Source organism: Pan paniscus, chromosome 17 (assembly GCF_029289425.2).
Source record: "Pan paniscus chromosome 17, NHGRI_mPanPan1-v2.0_pri, whole genome shotgun sequence".
Classification (NCBI taxonomy): domain Eukaryota; kingdom Metazoa; phylum Chordata; class Mammalia; order Primates; family Hominidae; genus Pan; species Pan paniscus.
Window position 1 is genome coordinate 81,280,329 of NC_073266.2, and position 13,683 is coordinate 81,294,011.

The 13,683-nt window shown below is 36.8% G+C and overlaps 1 protein-coding gene across 3 annotated transcripts in view; it reads left to right on the forward strand.

The window, feature by feature from the left end:
- The window catches only part of SERPINB7 (serpin family B member 7), a 46,754-nt gene that overhangs the window by 11,187 nt on the left and 21,884 nt on the right, over positions 1-13,683 (forward strand). The window contains exons 1-2 of one of the 3 annotated variants that reach the window (XM_057300426.2): positions 5,708-5,824; positions 12,473-12,658. In XM_057300426.2, coding sequence (XP_057156409.1) covers positions 12,491-12,658 — 168 coding nt within the window. In that variant the 5' untranslated portion in view covers positions 5,708-5,824; positions 12,473-12,490. Of the gene's footprint in view, positions 1-5,707; positions 5,825-7,885; positions 7,936-12,472; positions 12,659-13,683 lie in introns of those variants that run through there. The other 2 variants (XM_057300427.2, XM_063597353.1) reach the window with 2 other exon arrangements.

Genomic DNA, 13,683 nt, shown 5'->3' on the forward strand with positions numbered 1-13,683 from the left:
GTGCTACACTTTTGCTAGTGTCTACTTTCTTCAGGGTGGTAGTTGACAGGATCCCACCTCACGACTTTGTGCACACAGTGTGAGTGGAAGGGGAAGGGCTTTGTTATCTGTGTCTGCAGTCACCATCAAAGGATGGAGGCAGGACACTGCCGCTTCTGCTTGTGTTTGCTTAGTGTAGAGTGGGATTGTCATTATGGTTCTACCCTACAGTTTTTACAGCAACCAGGCCAGTGGGGAGGATAGAGGGTGTTGCTTCTCTTGTGGCATCTGCTTGTAGTGGGGTGATTATCATCCAAAGGATTCTTCTTCTTTCCGGACCTCTGGTTAGAGAGATTTTATCCCTGCCCCTATTAGTATTATAGCTGCAGGGTGTGGTTCGCAATAGCACCTAGGCTGGAATGTAAAGGAAAACAACAACAACAACAACAAATGTAATACTAAGTGGCCCCTCAAGTCCTGAGATTCCTGGCCAATCTTCCTTCTTTTCTTCCCCTTTTAGAGTTTTCTCATAGTTATTCTATGGCTTTTGTCCAGAAATTTTAGTTGTAATTAGCAGGAAAGAATATGGTGGAGTGTGTTTTTCATATCTTGACGCAAACTGGCAGCTATTGTCATTATTATTATTATTATTAAATTCTTGTAATTTCAGTTTCTATTTAACTTTTACTCAGGAATTAATGACAGGATTTTTACTATCCATGTGAAGGAACATGTGAGTTTTTCTGCTGTTGTTGATAGTAAACTCTAGTTTTATTGAATGTGATCAGAGAGTATTGTTTGTAATATTCTTCCTTTATTAAAGTTACTGATATTTTCTTTGTGACTTATATGTGATGAATTTCTATGCATGAGCCACGGGCATTTGAGATGACTGTGTTCTCTACTATTAGGGTATAGAGTTCAATAGATTCATATTTAACATACTGATTATGTTGTTTAAATCTTTTACAACCTTACTTTATTTTATTTCCAGTCTGCACACACACACACACACACACACACACACACTCACTCACACAGAGAGATTCCATAAAATTTTATTCATCTTCGTTGGAACAAAGGGGGCTGATAGTCTGAGAAGATCTTGCCAGAGTGGAAGAAAAACTGAACTTCCAAAAGATGTGCATGCAGTTTGCGTGGTGGGGTGGGTAGGTCACATGGCACTGGGTGCTTTAGGAATGGGGATACTGTGAACATGTACAAGAAAGTAAGAGACAAAAAGGAAAGGGAGGCATAATTGTTGTGAGGAAACAGTGCATTTGAAGAGAGACGGAAGGTATTTAGTTGCTGATGTGAGTGAAAGTTCGGGGATGGGAAGAAATATTTTAAAAGAATGTAGGAAGTACTTTTGATGTTGGCATGCTTTGTGAAATCCTTAGGGAGGTCTCTTTAAGGAAGCCTAAGTGAATGAAATGGGACTTGTGTTTTCTTTGAATATGGTTTCCTGCATAGACTGGATCCTGGCGGCTCCCAGTTTTTATTCTCAGTTTTTACTTTTATTTTATATCTTATTTATAATGATTGATAGAATTGTAAATGAAATGACCACAATAAGATAAACTTTTAATAGTTTCCTAATCTTATTAGACTTCCCATTAGTTTATACTTATTTCATGTGTTCTTATATGTTTCACATACACAGAACATATTGTTTTTTTCTTAAAGACAGAATTGATACATGCTATTGCAACCTCTGCCCATAAATTAAAGGCATCCTTCTAAGGGTTCGCACGGGTTGGAAATTTATTACTCCAAAAATAGTCAGGAAACTACTCTGAGTTGAAAGGGTTTACTTTTGTTTTTGATAAGGTTATATATGGGATTCTCTGTTTCTCATAGACCCTTATGAGAACAGATGGACTGATTTTTTTAAGCAGATTTTGTGGGGATATTTATGAATAAGTCAAGATAGCAGCCATATTGTCTTCTGACTTCTAAGGATAAGTTTAAAAGGATGTAGTGGGAGACAAGCCCAGAAATGATCAGGAAGGCTTCATGGTTCAAAAAGAAAAAAAAAAAAAATCATAGGCACCCTAGGATCTATTTCAGCTGCTTCTTTTTTTTTTTAACTTTTATTTTAAGTTCAGGAGTACATGTGCAGGTTTGTTATATAGGTAAACTGCATGTCGGCAGGGACGTTGTATAGAGATTATTTCCTCTCTTAGGTAATAAGCATATACTTGAGGGTGGAGGGCGGGAGAAGGGAGAGCATCAACTGCTTCTTATTTGAGAAAGACACAACACAAACTTTCTGAGCCCTACTTTTCTCATTTGTAAAATGGGAGACTTCAACTTAAATAATGTCTGAAGTTTCCTTTAGCTTACTATCTATCTATCTATTAATAAAGGAAAAATTGGATATATATTTACTTTCAAGGCCACTGAATTTGCATATTTAATTAAAATTAAAGTGAGGATTTAAGCATCACTCTGCAAATGGAAGAATATAGGTAGAGGTTTTAAAGCTCCCATCTACAAACACAACAATAATTTTAAAGGATAAGAAAATAGAGGCTTGTAGGAAAATTAAATACATCATTTATATTTAACTTTGCCACTGAAACTGGTCAAGGTAAAGCTTAATAAATTTAAAGGTTTAGAATATTTACTTTTTCATGACAAATAATGACATTCAAAACGTGTTGATAAAATAATTTAGGAGGTGAAATGGGACCAATTACTGCATTTCTTTGGGAAGTTGAAATCTGAGGTAGAAAGTGAACTTTAATTTTCTTCTAAAATTAGATTTGGATTTTGTTTAGGAAACCTCCCTGTGTTTGTTCATGAATCTCATAGAACTAAAAGGTTTAAATAGAAAAGGTAGCACTGATAACAATAGTGATTCTTCAAGACTCGATTCTTCAAGAATTTTCCATTTATTATTATGTTGGTTGGGGCCACGACAACGTGATGAAATGATGTAGCACAAATAAGTGGAAACCAACAAGGCCTCCTGCAGTTGGAATTCTGATCAGAGAGATGATAGGAAGTTCCACTGACTGCATTCATTTAAATGCATAAGGACAATATTATATCATGTTATTTATTGCCAAGTGAAAGCTGAGATTATTCATGTCAAAAGTAAAAGAGAATCAGAAGAAGGAGGAGGAATTATAGCAAAAAGAGAAGAGAGGGTAAATATTTACACGTAAACAAGAGACATAGAGTAACTGAATTCCTTTATGTCCTGCCCACAGTAAAACGACAAAGAATACATCAAGAAGTAAAAATAGACCTAACATGCAATCACTTAGAATGAATTCACATGATAGAATCTGCAATTAAGCCATGGAACTTGCCACTACAAGATTTTCTTCAAATAGATATATTAGAAAAGTTAGATTTGGTAAACAGAGTTTATATAAAAATTTCAATGTCTGGAATTTGGACCAACAAAAACCATATCAAGCAAACAAATAAAACACAAATGACATCAGCTTCCAGGGAATAGGTTTATATATTTTAGGATGTGCAAAGAATATCCCTAATTTGGAACATTAAGTATACCCAGGTCATTTCCATTTTCTGGGCACTACACTAAATCTAGCACCCCTTACCATGCCCTCGCCATTAGTATTCGGTCACCAAAGAATTCTTAAATCTTCAGCCTAACTACAGAGCTCTATGTAACCAGAGTTCACAGCCTTCTCTACTGACACCTCGTGTAATCCTGAATTAATCCCTAGTAGTTTCCTTAAACCCCTCTTCAGCCCTGGGTAAGTGAGGACAAGAGACAGTAAAATGTAGGTTATTACAGTTCATGTTTCCTCCTCTATATGCATGAACTGGCAAGGCCAATGGAAATTTGGATTATCATTGTATGGCAAGGGAGAATAATTAATGTAACACGCCAGTCCACATGACTGCTTTCTTCTCATACTTATGTCACTTTGGGATTGGTTAATTGTAAATCAACTGTTGCAAACACAGTAGTGGGAGGGATGTCTGAGTTAATATGAAGAAGAAAACAATGGTGAGTAGAGCCTTAATTATGGATGACTCTTGGTAATTCCAAGAAGATTATCCAGTATGTGTGTCACGTGGGTCCCTTGCCTTTTACCTATTGACCATTTCACCACTTGAAAGTACTTTATATCCTCAGTAGGTACAAAATAGAAAGGATGTGGGATTCAAAATATTCAGCCTATGAACACTGCAATTAGAATATGGAGAACAGGGAATCCATTTGTAGGCTCATTTTTTTTTATATTAACAACAACCTTCTCCTTCAGAAAGTTCACCACAACTGCTAAATCAAAATTAAATTTCAGGGATTTTCTGCAACTTTACTTTTCTCTATGATTATTCTACTCATAAACAATCATGAAGGTGAGCAATAACTACTCTATTCGATTTTGGATAAGTTAACAGGACACGCTTCTTCCTGGGAAAGAGGCAAAATTGCACAAAATTGAGAGGCGAGCAACTGTAAGATGATGGTACCTTCTAATTCCAATAGCTTTTTACAATAGAGAACCCAGTTACTTGGATAAACGTTGGCTGTACTTTTGAAAACACTCAGGCAGAAGGACCAGGCTTGCAGTCACTTCCATGCATAGCAGGTGAAGGTAGGTGCAACATACAGCTCAACCTCATGATGCTACGGCCAGAAACTGAAATGTGTTTTTGCCCCTGTGTGGCATGTTCTGATGGCAAAGGTGTAGGCAACCAACTGGGCCCAACCTACCTTTCCCTACACCTGGTCACTTTTCAAAGTGCAAACCCACTTTAACAAACTCTAGCCTGTATTATAGGAGGAAGGATCTGGGTGTTGCAGACGTGGCTTTCCATTGCCAGATCAGAAGGGTGGAGGAGAGGCTGGCAGGATGACAAGAATGAATGAACACACCAAGTTTCAGCTCCTATCTGAAGCTGCTCAGTTCAGGTAAGCATTTAGAGAAGCCAGTTGCAATAACTAACAGGGCAAATGTTTCTCTGGAAAATTCCAAGCCAGAGAAAATTGAGAAAAAGAGGGAAGGATGGAAAGCAGTACAAAGAGAAGCCAGCTAAAAAGGTTAGAGGTCCAGATGAAAATCTGAGATTAGAGAATGATAAAAAACATTGTGTGAGATTCTATTTTAGGTCATTATGCTAGGGAAATTTACACAGGATAGGGTTGAAAGAAATTAGGCTATAAGATGAGTGGCAAGTTGCAATAAAATGGCACCCTAAACTCACCAAGTCACTGTTGTCACTGCTATCTTGCCTTAGCTGATTTGATGTCTAGTTAGTCTATTTGTGTGTTTCTCACAGAAGAGTATGTTTTGACCCAGGCTGACAGATATTGTTGATTCTGAAATTTGTTTTTTTGGTTACGTTAAAACCATTGTCATTATAAGAAACAGAGATGGGAATATTGCCTCCTGAAATCTGATTCACATACAAACTGAATGAACTACATAACAACCACCTTAGTCAGATACTATTTTGAAACCTGGTTCAAAACCTAAATGCTTATAAGATTCTTGAGAGACAGTGCTGTGCTCTGAGTCATAGGGAAGCCATCCCAGAAGCCAGGTCTACTCATCAATAAGCAGCTGCCTGTGCAGGGTGCCGGCTGCACCTTTGGGCAGCCTTTAAAACTGAATTCTCAGAATTTTAGAACAAATTTTTGTCTAGAAATGCTGACTTTGGTTCATTAGGTAGTGGTAAAACAGGCTCCCTTCGAAGCTCTCCTTCATCACCTTCCTAAGTGCATGGGGGAAAATATCTAGGGCTCAACAGTGTTAAGAAGTGTGGAAACATTTTCTTTGTGAGTGAGAACCGATCACCTAGAGAAAGGAGACCAGATTCCCATCACTGCTTCTGGGTATCAGATGCTAGCGTGAGTACACTGTTGATTTGCTTATCCAATTATTGATTTACATTATTGCTCTTATCTTCTGTTGTAGGCAAGAGGTAAGTTCACTAACGAATCTCAAGGAACACGTAAATGGCCAATGATCATGCTCAGAGGCCTGAAATTTCTCCAGGTCGCCTCCTTGGAGGGATGCTTTTCTGGTGGGGCAGCTTGTATCACCATACACAAATGTGCTTGGGTTTGGATTCTGCTGGAGAGAACACTGTGACCCGTGGTCTCTTCCTTGGGCCATGTCAGTCAGTCTTGGACTTATTTTGCATCCTATTCTTTACCTCACTGATACCTGTGTATCCTTGGCTTGGTGTCCCAGCCCATTGTCCATCAAAACCTGCTATCAGGAATAGATCAATTATCAGTTATACACAATGCGCCATGACCCTATCTCAGAGGCATTAGGTCATTTGGCTTCATGTTTTTTTTGTTGTTGTTGTTGAGTTTTAAAATAATGAAATATAATGTAGCTACATAAAGATGAATTCAATAGATGCATACAATTTAATAATAGAACATCACCAGAACCTCTAAAACCTCCCTCTCCATTCTTTCACCAACAAAACCTCCCCTCCCACTAGGGGTAACTAAAGCAGTTATATCCGTGGCTTAGTCTATCCACCCATGTAAGCATCCATTAAAAAACAGTTTTGTCTGGTTTGATCTTTTCATGAAGGGCATCTTACTGTGTGTATTCTTTCGTGCCTGATTTATTTGCCTTCTAAACCTTACTTCTATCAGTGGCGTGGGAGCTGATGGCTACTGCCGTGGTGATTTCAGACAGTCTTGAGAAGATGAGGGTAGAGTTTTGTGGTCAGAAACCTTCTTGTGTGCCTTAAGATAGTGCGAATTGAAAGACCATGTCCTGGTATGAAGCATAGTTTTTGGGTATACTAGATAAACCAAGGTCTGTGAGAAGCTCTGGTAGACAAAGGGAAGAAGTGGGTCCCAATGGACGTCTAACAAGGACTGGGGGGTTTAAATCATTAAGACTATGATAATTTTATCCACAGTTGATCTATAAAGTGTACTATGATATACTTTTCACAATGTAAGCTTTCTCTGGAGTTAATAATTATCAAATTTGCTCATTTTTTGGATATTTGTTTGGTTTCTAAGTTCCTATCACTAATGTATTTCTTTTCTGATGGGGGTAGATATCCCTCTCCATGTGTTCAATATTTTCTAACGCATCTCTGTCTCTGATAGCATATTCACCTTAGAGAGCTTCAAACAGTCAGCATACTCAATTTTAGCATTAATCATACAATGAAAATAAAGGCAGTATGGGCAAACACTTGTGGGAAATAATGTGTAAGATAAAGTCAGAAACACTATGTGAAGTACAACCCTACTTCTCCTGAGAGGGACAGCTCACCTACCTCCCTTAAATACAATGTTCCCCAAATACAGCATAAATACCATGTTAGTGATTATACACATACATAGCAACACACACATATATATATATGTGTGTGTGTACTAATGAAAATGTAATTGGTGTGAATTTTTATTTTATGGATGAGAAAAGGCCCACTCTATTCTATAGCACTTTGCTTTCTTCACCTCTCTGGGACTGTAGTGCTACTCCTCTATGACAGTTGAATTTATAGATGTCAGAATATGAATTATTCCAGGTGGGGCTTGGTCATAGTCATCAAATACCAAAATCAGAGCAGGGAGGAATCAAATAAACAATAACAAAAATCAGTAACTAAATTTCCACATGTAAGAAGTGCCAATTGTGCCTTAATGTAAGAATATCTAAATTTACTACATAAAAATACTGTGTGATATTAAATATCAAATGAAATAATATTTCATGCTAAAATTTGATTCATTAAAAATATCTATTTGACTACTTTGAATTAGAGCTATAGCTAATATTCTACAGACTTCTTTTAAATTGCTCTATAAAGCATCTGAACATATTTATTTTAATGACATTATTTAAAACTATCATGGCCATCATAAAAAAAAAAGTAGGGAGTGTCTGAGTCAGAGGCTTTATATTTCAGAGTAATGCAAGGAACTCTTTCAGACTCACCCAACCAGCGGCCAACTTCCTCTATGAAGACAGTAAGGTAAATACTTCTGAAGTCCATAATTTAAAGTCTGGCCAGATCCTTTGAAAAAAGACACACACACACACACACACACACACACACACACACACACACAGACACACACACACACACACAGAGAGAGAGAGCGAGAGAGAAATAAATCTTGGTTACTTTGTGTCTGAGACATTAAACTCATCAAACAACATCCAGATTGGATAATGGTCCTCTTGTCTGCTTCTCCACCTTACAGCTTGTCTATGACTGATTTAAGTGGTGTCATGGGAGAATGGCATGGGAATCGGATGCCAGCTGAAAAATTTGTGTTCTATCTTTGAAGAGATAAGTAGGGATTATGTGCAAATCTAGATTCTATATTTCCTGTGTTCTTATTTAAGGCATTATAGGTTGGAATATAATAGATTTTGAGATTAGAATTGAACTCTTTTAAGTGCATAATATACTAATTTGATTAGAGGTTTATCAAAATTTGAAACTATGTTTTTAAAAGAAATACAAAGATTTTAAAATATTTCTTCCAGGAGTATCTGTATAGCATCGTATTTGACTTATTGATAAGAATAAAAATTAATCACATTCAAGGGATTATTCATTTCTTTCCTATATGTATATCCTAATTCAGTAAATATAAAAGCTTTTTAAAAAAATGTGTCATGAACTATAATTAATTTTCTATATACAGGCAAAAGTATCCTAAGACTAGATAATACTTTTATCAAGCATTTAAGGCACATAATTTATCAGTTAGGTGTAATAAGTTTAGGTCTATAAAACAGTATCATAACTTCATGTTTTATTGAATGTGTTTTGTGCCTGAATTTTCTTATGCTTTATTTAAAAACTACTTTTTGCTTTTTATTAAACTTTAAAAAGAAGCTTTAGTGAGAAAATATCTATTTTTATTGTTGTTTTGACGCAAATAATATATTGGCTAAAGGATGAAAGGGATAAAAAAGTTCTCAGATTGAAATAGACCATAAGGAATCAAATAGGCTTCAGGCTGCCATGGACTTTTAGACCCTCAAGTCTGAAGTTTGGGATGTAAAAACATCCATGAGTACGTGCTAATTTGTGTTAACTTTAAAATTATAAATTAATTGCATGCTTGTTTGTTAAGCTAAAATATTTATGCAAGAAACAGAAGAATATAGTATATTTTTAGCAAAATGAAAAATCAGACTATAAAGCCAAGTTCTTTTATGATTTGAAAAGAAGTTTCCTGCATTGCCATGTCCAGACAATGAAATACTGGGTGGTGTCACACTGACATCTTCTTTAGGTAGCTTTAATGTGGTTGTTTTCCTTTTCAATTTCCTTAGTTATTTAACTGGGACTCAAGTCCATTGGTAGCTGTTGGTGGCTTGCCTGAACTTAGTTTATTTTTGTTAATGTTTTATCTATTTAAGTTGCTTTGAAAGTATTTATAGGGAAAGGAAAAATCACAGTTTTGGTCTCATGCTAATTTTTATTTATGTGTCACCTGATGAAAACTTGGAGGTATAAAACAATCAGTTCAGTCTTAAATATAATTGTTTATTTGCCAATAAGAATCAGACTTTATATCAGAAGAGGAGAAACAAATCTTACTTTTATTCCTGGAACTTAAACAGTGCACCTGCATAGAGAAAGATAATAAAAATAATTATGTGAAATGGAACATACTTTTTTGTATTTATTTTAAGCATACATGAACATGTCTGTACAAGAATGTTAAAGTATATGCTATTTAGTATCACCTATCATTTTAAGAGTTATGACTTGAGAATTCATAATTATCTAGGAATGTCTTGGCTCATGTTTCTCTGTCGTGATTTTTTTTTCTAGTATGGTTTCTCTGCCATAAAACTTACCTAAGCTAAACATTTATGTACTCTGTATCCTGAATGAATACATTCTTGTGTAGCTTCTCTTTTGTTCAATAAGATTATAGTTTCATCAATAATTTACCGTGGAAATAGGAAGCCTGAAATTTTAGAAAATGAAAATTTGTGATTGGTGCTTAGAAAGTAATTAAAGAATACTATTCAAAAATATAATTTTTTTTGCCCCAAAGGATAAAATAGTAAGGCATAATTTGTAAAACAACAAGAAGAATTGGAACTTGAACAAAGAAAAATGTATCTTAAAGTATATTTTTGCACTTTGGGAAATGATAGCTTCCAGACCCCCATTGGCCCGTGCAAGCAGGTTTCTAAACAGGGTCATTTAAAAACCTTTCAGGTCTTATTTTAAAAACTCTAGCTCACATTTTATGAAAACATTAAAATACACCCAATCTTCTGTTAAATATATTTTTCACTGTAAATACTTTGAAAGGATTAATATGTCTTTGCTTTTGAAGTTACTTTCCTAAGAACAATTCATTTCATTTACTACTGTCTGATTTTCGGCAACCAGCATGAAGCCTTGGAAATTCTTTAGGATGGAGAGAATCTAGCACACAATTTCCTTCTAAAATTAATGAAATTCTTATGAATACTAAATTAAATAGAAAAATCAGCATAGATTTCATTTTCATATATTTAATTGTAAACTTGTTAATTTTGATCTTATTTTTTCATATTTTAGAAGGAATACTTATCTTTAGGTCAAAAATATGATTTGAATCCGTTAAACATTTGAGGGCCTTTGGCACTGCTAATATCACTCACTGTATAAAGCTGCCCTTTTCCTGCCAATTCGCATCCTGTATACCTAGCCCCAACTTTCACTGTTTCTCGTCTCCTTTGTTGCAAAGAGTTTCTCCTGTAGCTTTAATCACAATTGCCACAACTTTTTACCCGGGATTACTTGGATTAGATATAAAATCAACATACATTTTTTTCTGGGTAACTTTTGAAAGAACATAGGTGTTCTTTCTTAGAGTAAAGATATGTGGGGTGTGAATGATTTTCTCACCTTACGTGCCTAGGGTGTAACTGAGGAGTATGACTTATAACGAATTCTATATAGCTGAATTTGACCCTGAAAAACAGCATCATGTAGGGTGTCATGCCTCAGTGGTGTTCTCTGTGCTTGGAATTCCAAAGAGCAGAGTATGGGTCCCTCAGGGACATTCTTTCTGGAAATGTTTGCTGTCTTTTAGGAGAGAACAGGCTATTACCACTTCAGAGAGAATAGTAAATGCAGCAGCTTCAATTCATTGAACGTCTACTCTGGATCATGCATTGTACTAGAAAAGTTTTTTTTTTTAATTTTTTAACTCAAACTCCTATTTGACATAATTAAAGTTAAAAAACTTATTTTAATTTCATTTGCAATTTTAAAAGGACTTAAGTATTTGCAACTGTGACAAAGCCAACACAACGGCAATTTTAGAATGTTCTTCTTTCAGACTGCATGGCTCTCCCTCCTTGTGACCCCCTTCCTCACCCACAACATGCCAGTCCCCAGATGCCTCTGTGTGCTCTTCTTATGGAGCAAAAGGTACAAGGAAGCATGATTTTCTGTTGAGAATCGCTATGCTAGATCCTGTACATAGATCATCTCACTGAACAAGATGAAACTTAGAAGTTCAGAGAAATTAAAGACTTGACCCAGTTCGCACAACTATTAACAACAGGGTTGAGACTTGGATGAAGTCCCCTAAGGGTTTGTGACTCCTGGCATCTGCAACACCTGGCACCTGCCACACCATCAGATGTAATATCATTGGACATTCATGAGGAATAATTTGGAGAATTCATGTAAGTTCATTTAGTCTGAGACAACCCCAACTGCGATTTTGAGATCAATTTGAGTTGAGGAGAAATTCTGCAAAAAAAATTACCCAAGTGGATCCCTGAAGAATTCCATGGTGGTAGCAGCCCTCTGTATTTCAGAAACAACATCATGAATTTGAAGATAATCTCCACTTTGTTACTGCACCCTGGGTTCTCTAGGAAGAAATAGGCCTATGTGTTGAAAAGTCTTGTACATGTTCTTGATACATACTCTGATAATCACACTTTGCATTCCAAAAAAATCAGAAAATGGTTTTAAACAAATTAATGCACTTATGGGACCAATGATGCATAATACTTAAAATTAGGACAGTTTTGAAAAAAAAATAGAATGTATGATTGTTCTAAGAATTTACAGAGGCCTTAATAGAAAGAATGGGTTAAAAATGATGTGTTAAACCTCAAAAATTTAACATTGTATTGAATTACAGATGGTTTAGAAAGCAAAGGCTGTAGTGCCTCAAATAGACTGTCTAATATTGTAATATTTACTTTTGCTCTATTTCAGTTCAGAAATCTGGGGTGATTTGAGAAATAGTGAGCCCCATGAATGTGTCTGCTTGGGGGTTGGAAACAGGCCACTCACAGGCCACTGAGGACAGAAATGTCCACCAATGAGAAGAGATAGTTTTAGGGTATTAGTGACAAGGATACTGGGCCAAGGGAACTTTTCCCTTTTTGTTAGAGTTATTTGATGATTACCTCCAAGGCTGAAAAAAATGAAGCTTTAAATTATAAAAAATAAATAAATCTAAAAATATAATATTCCTAGAAAATGTACTGGGAACTAATTTCATTTTCTCATTGTCCTCTAGGCTGCACTCCATTTTGCAATGGCCTCCCTTGCTGCAGCAAATGCAGAGTTTTGCTTCAACCTGTTCAGAGAGATGGATGACAATCAAGGAAATGGAAATGTGTTCTTTTCCTCTCTGAGCCTCTTCGCTGCCCTGGCCCTGGTCCGCTTGGGCGCTCAAGATGACTCTCTCTCTCAGATTGATAAGGTCAGTCTCAGCTTTTGCAGTTAATCATTGGGACAAATTGTTTTTCCCACGAGAACATTTCATTGCAATGGTCCCCATGTTAATGGAGGTCATCATGAGGCACAAGGTGTCACATCTTCACACATCTCCACGAGGCCCTCTTTGGGTGTGAAGAAAGCACACAGCTTGCAGTACTTGTTTTTGAGCCAAGAGGCAGCAGAAATATTCCAAGTACTGCAGCTTTGATGTTTTCCCTTAGTGCAGTGGTTCTCAAAGTGTGTTTCCCAGACCAGGATCATCAGCACCGCCTGGAGAACTTGTTAGAAATGCAAATGCTGGCCGGGCGCGGTGGCTCATGCCTGTAATCCCAGGATTTTGGGAGGCCGAGGCAGGCGGATCACGAGGTCAGGAGATCGAGACCATCCTGGCTAACACGGTGAAACCCCATCTCTACTAAAAATACAAAAAATTAGCCTGGCATGGTGGCGGGCGCCTGTAGTCCCAGCTACTCGGGAGGCTGAGGCAGGAGAATGGCGTGAACCCGGGAGGTGGAGCTTGCAGTGAGCCGAGATAGCGCTACTGCAGTCCAGCCTGGGCGACAGAGCGAGACTCCGTCTCAGAAAACAAAAGAACAAACAAAACAAAAAAAAGAAAGAAAGAAGAAAGAAAGAAAGAAAGAAAGAAAGAAAGAAAGAAAGAAAGAAAGAAAGAAAGAAAGAAAGAAAGAAAGAAAGAAAGAAAGAAAGAAAGAAAGAAATGCAAATGCTTGGGCTCTACCCCAGAAGTACTGAATCAGAAACTATGGGTGTTGGGCCCAGCACTCTGGGTTTTAATGAGCTCTCCAGGTGCACATGAAAGGTTGAGAACCACTGCCTAAGTAGATACAGTTGAGATAGGAGAGTTAGAAGGAGATTCCAATGACATCCCAGTTTAAGCACTGGTTACCTGGGCACAAAAACATCGTAGTACATTCCAGATAATAGCAGCCTACCTGAATAGTCTTCACATTGTCATCATCACCACCTTCACCGCCACCTTCAGGGAGT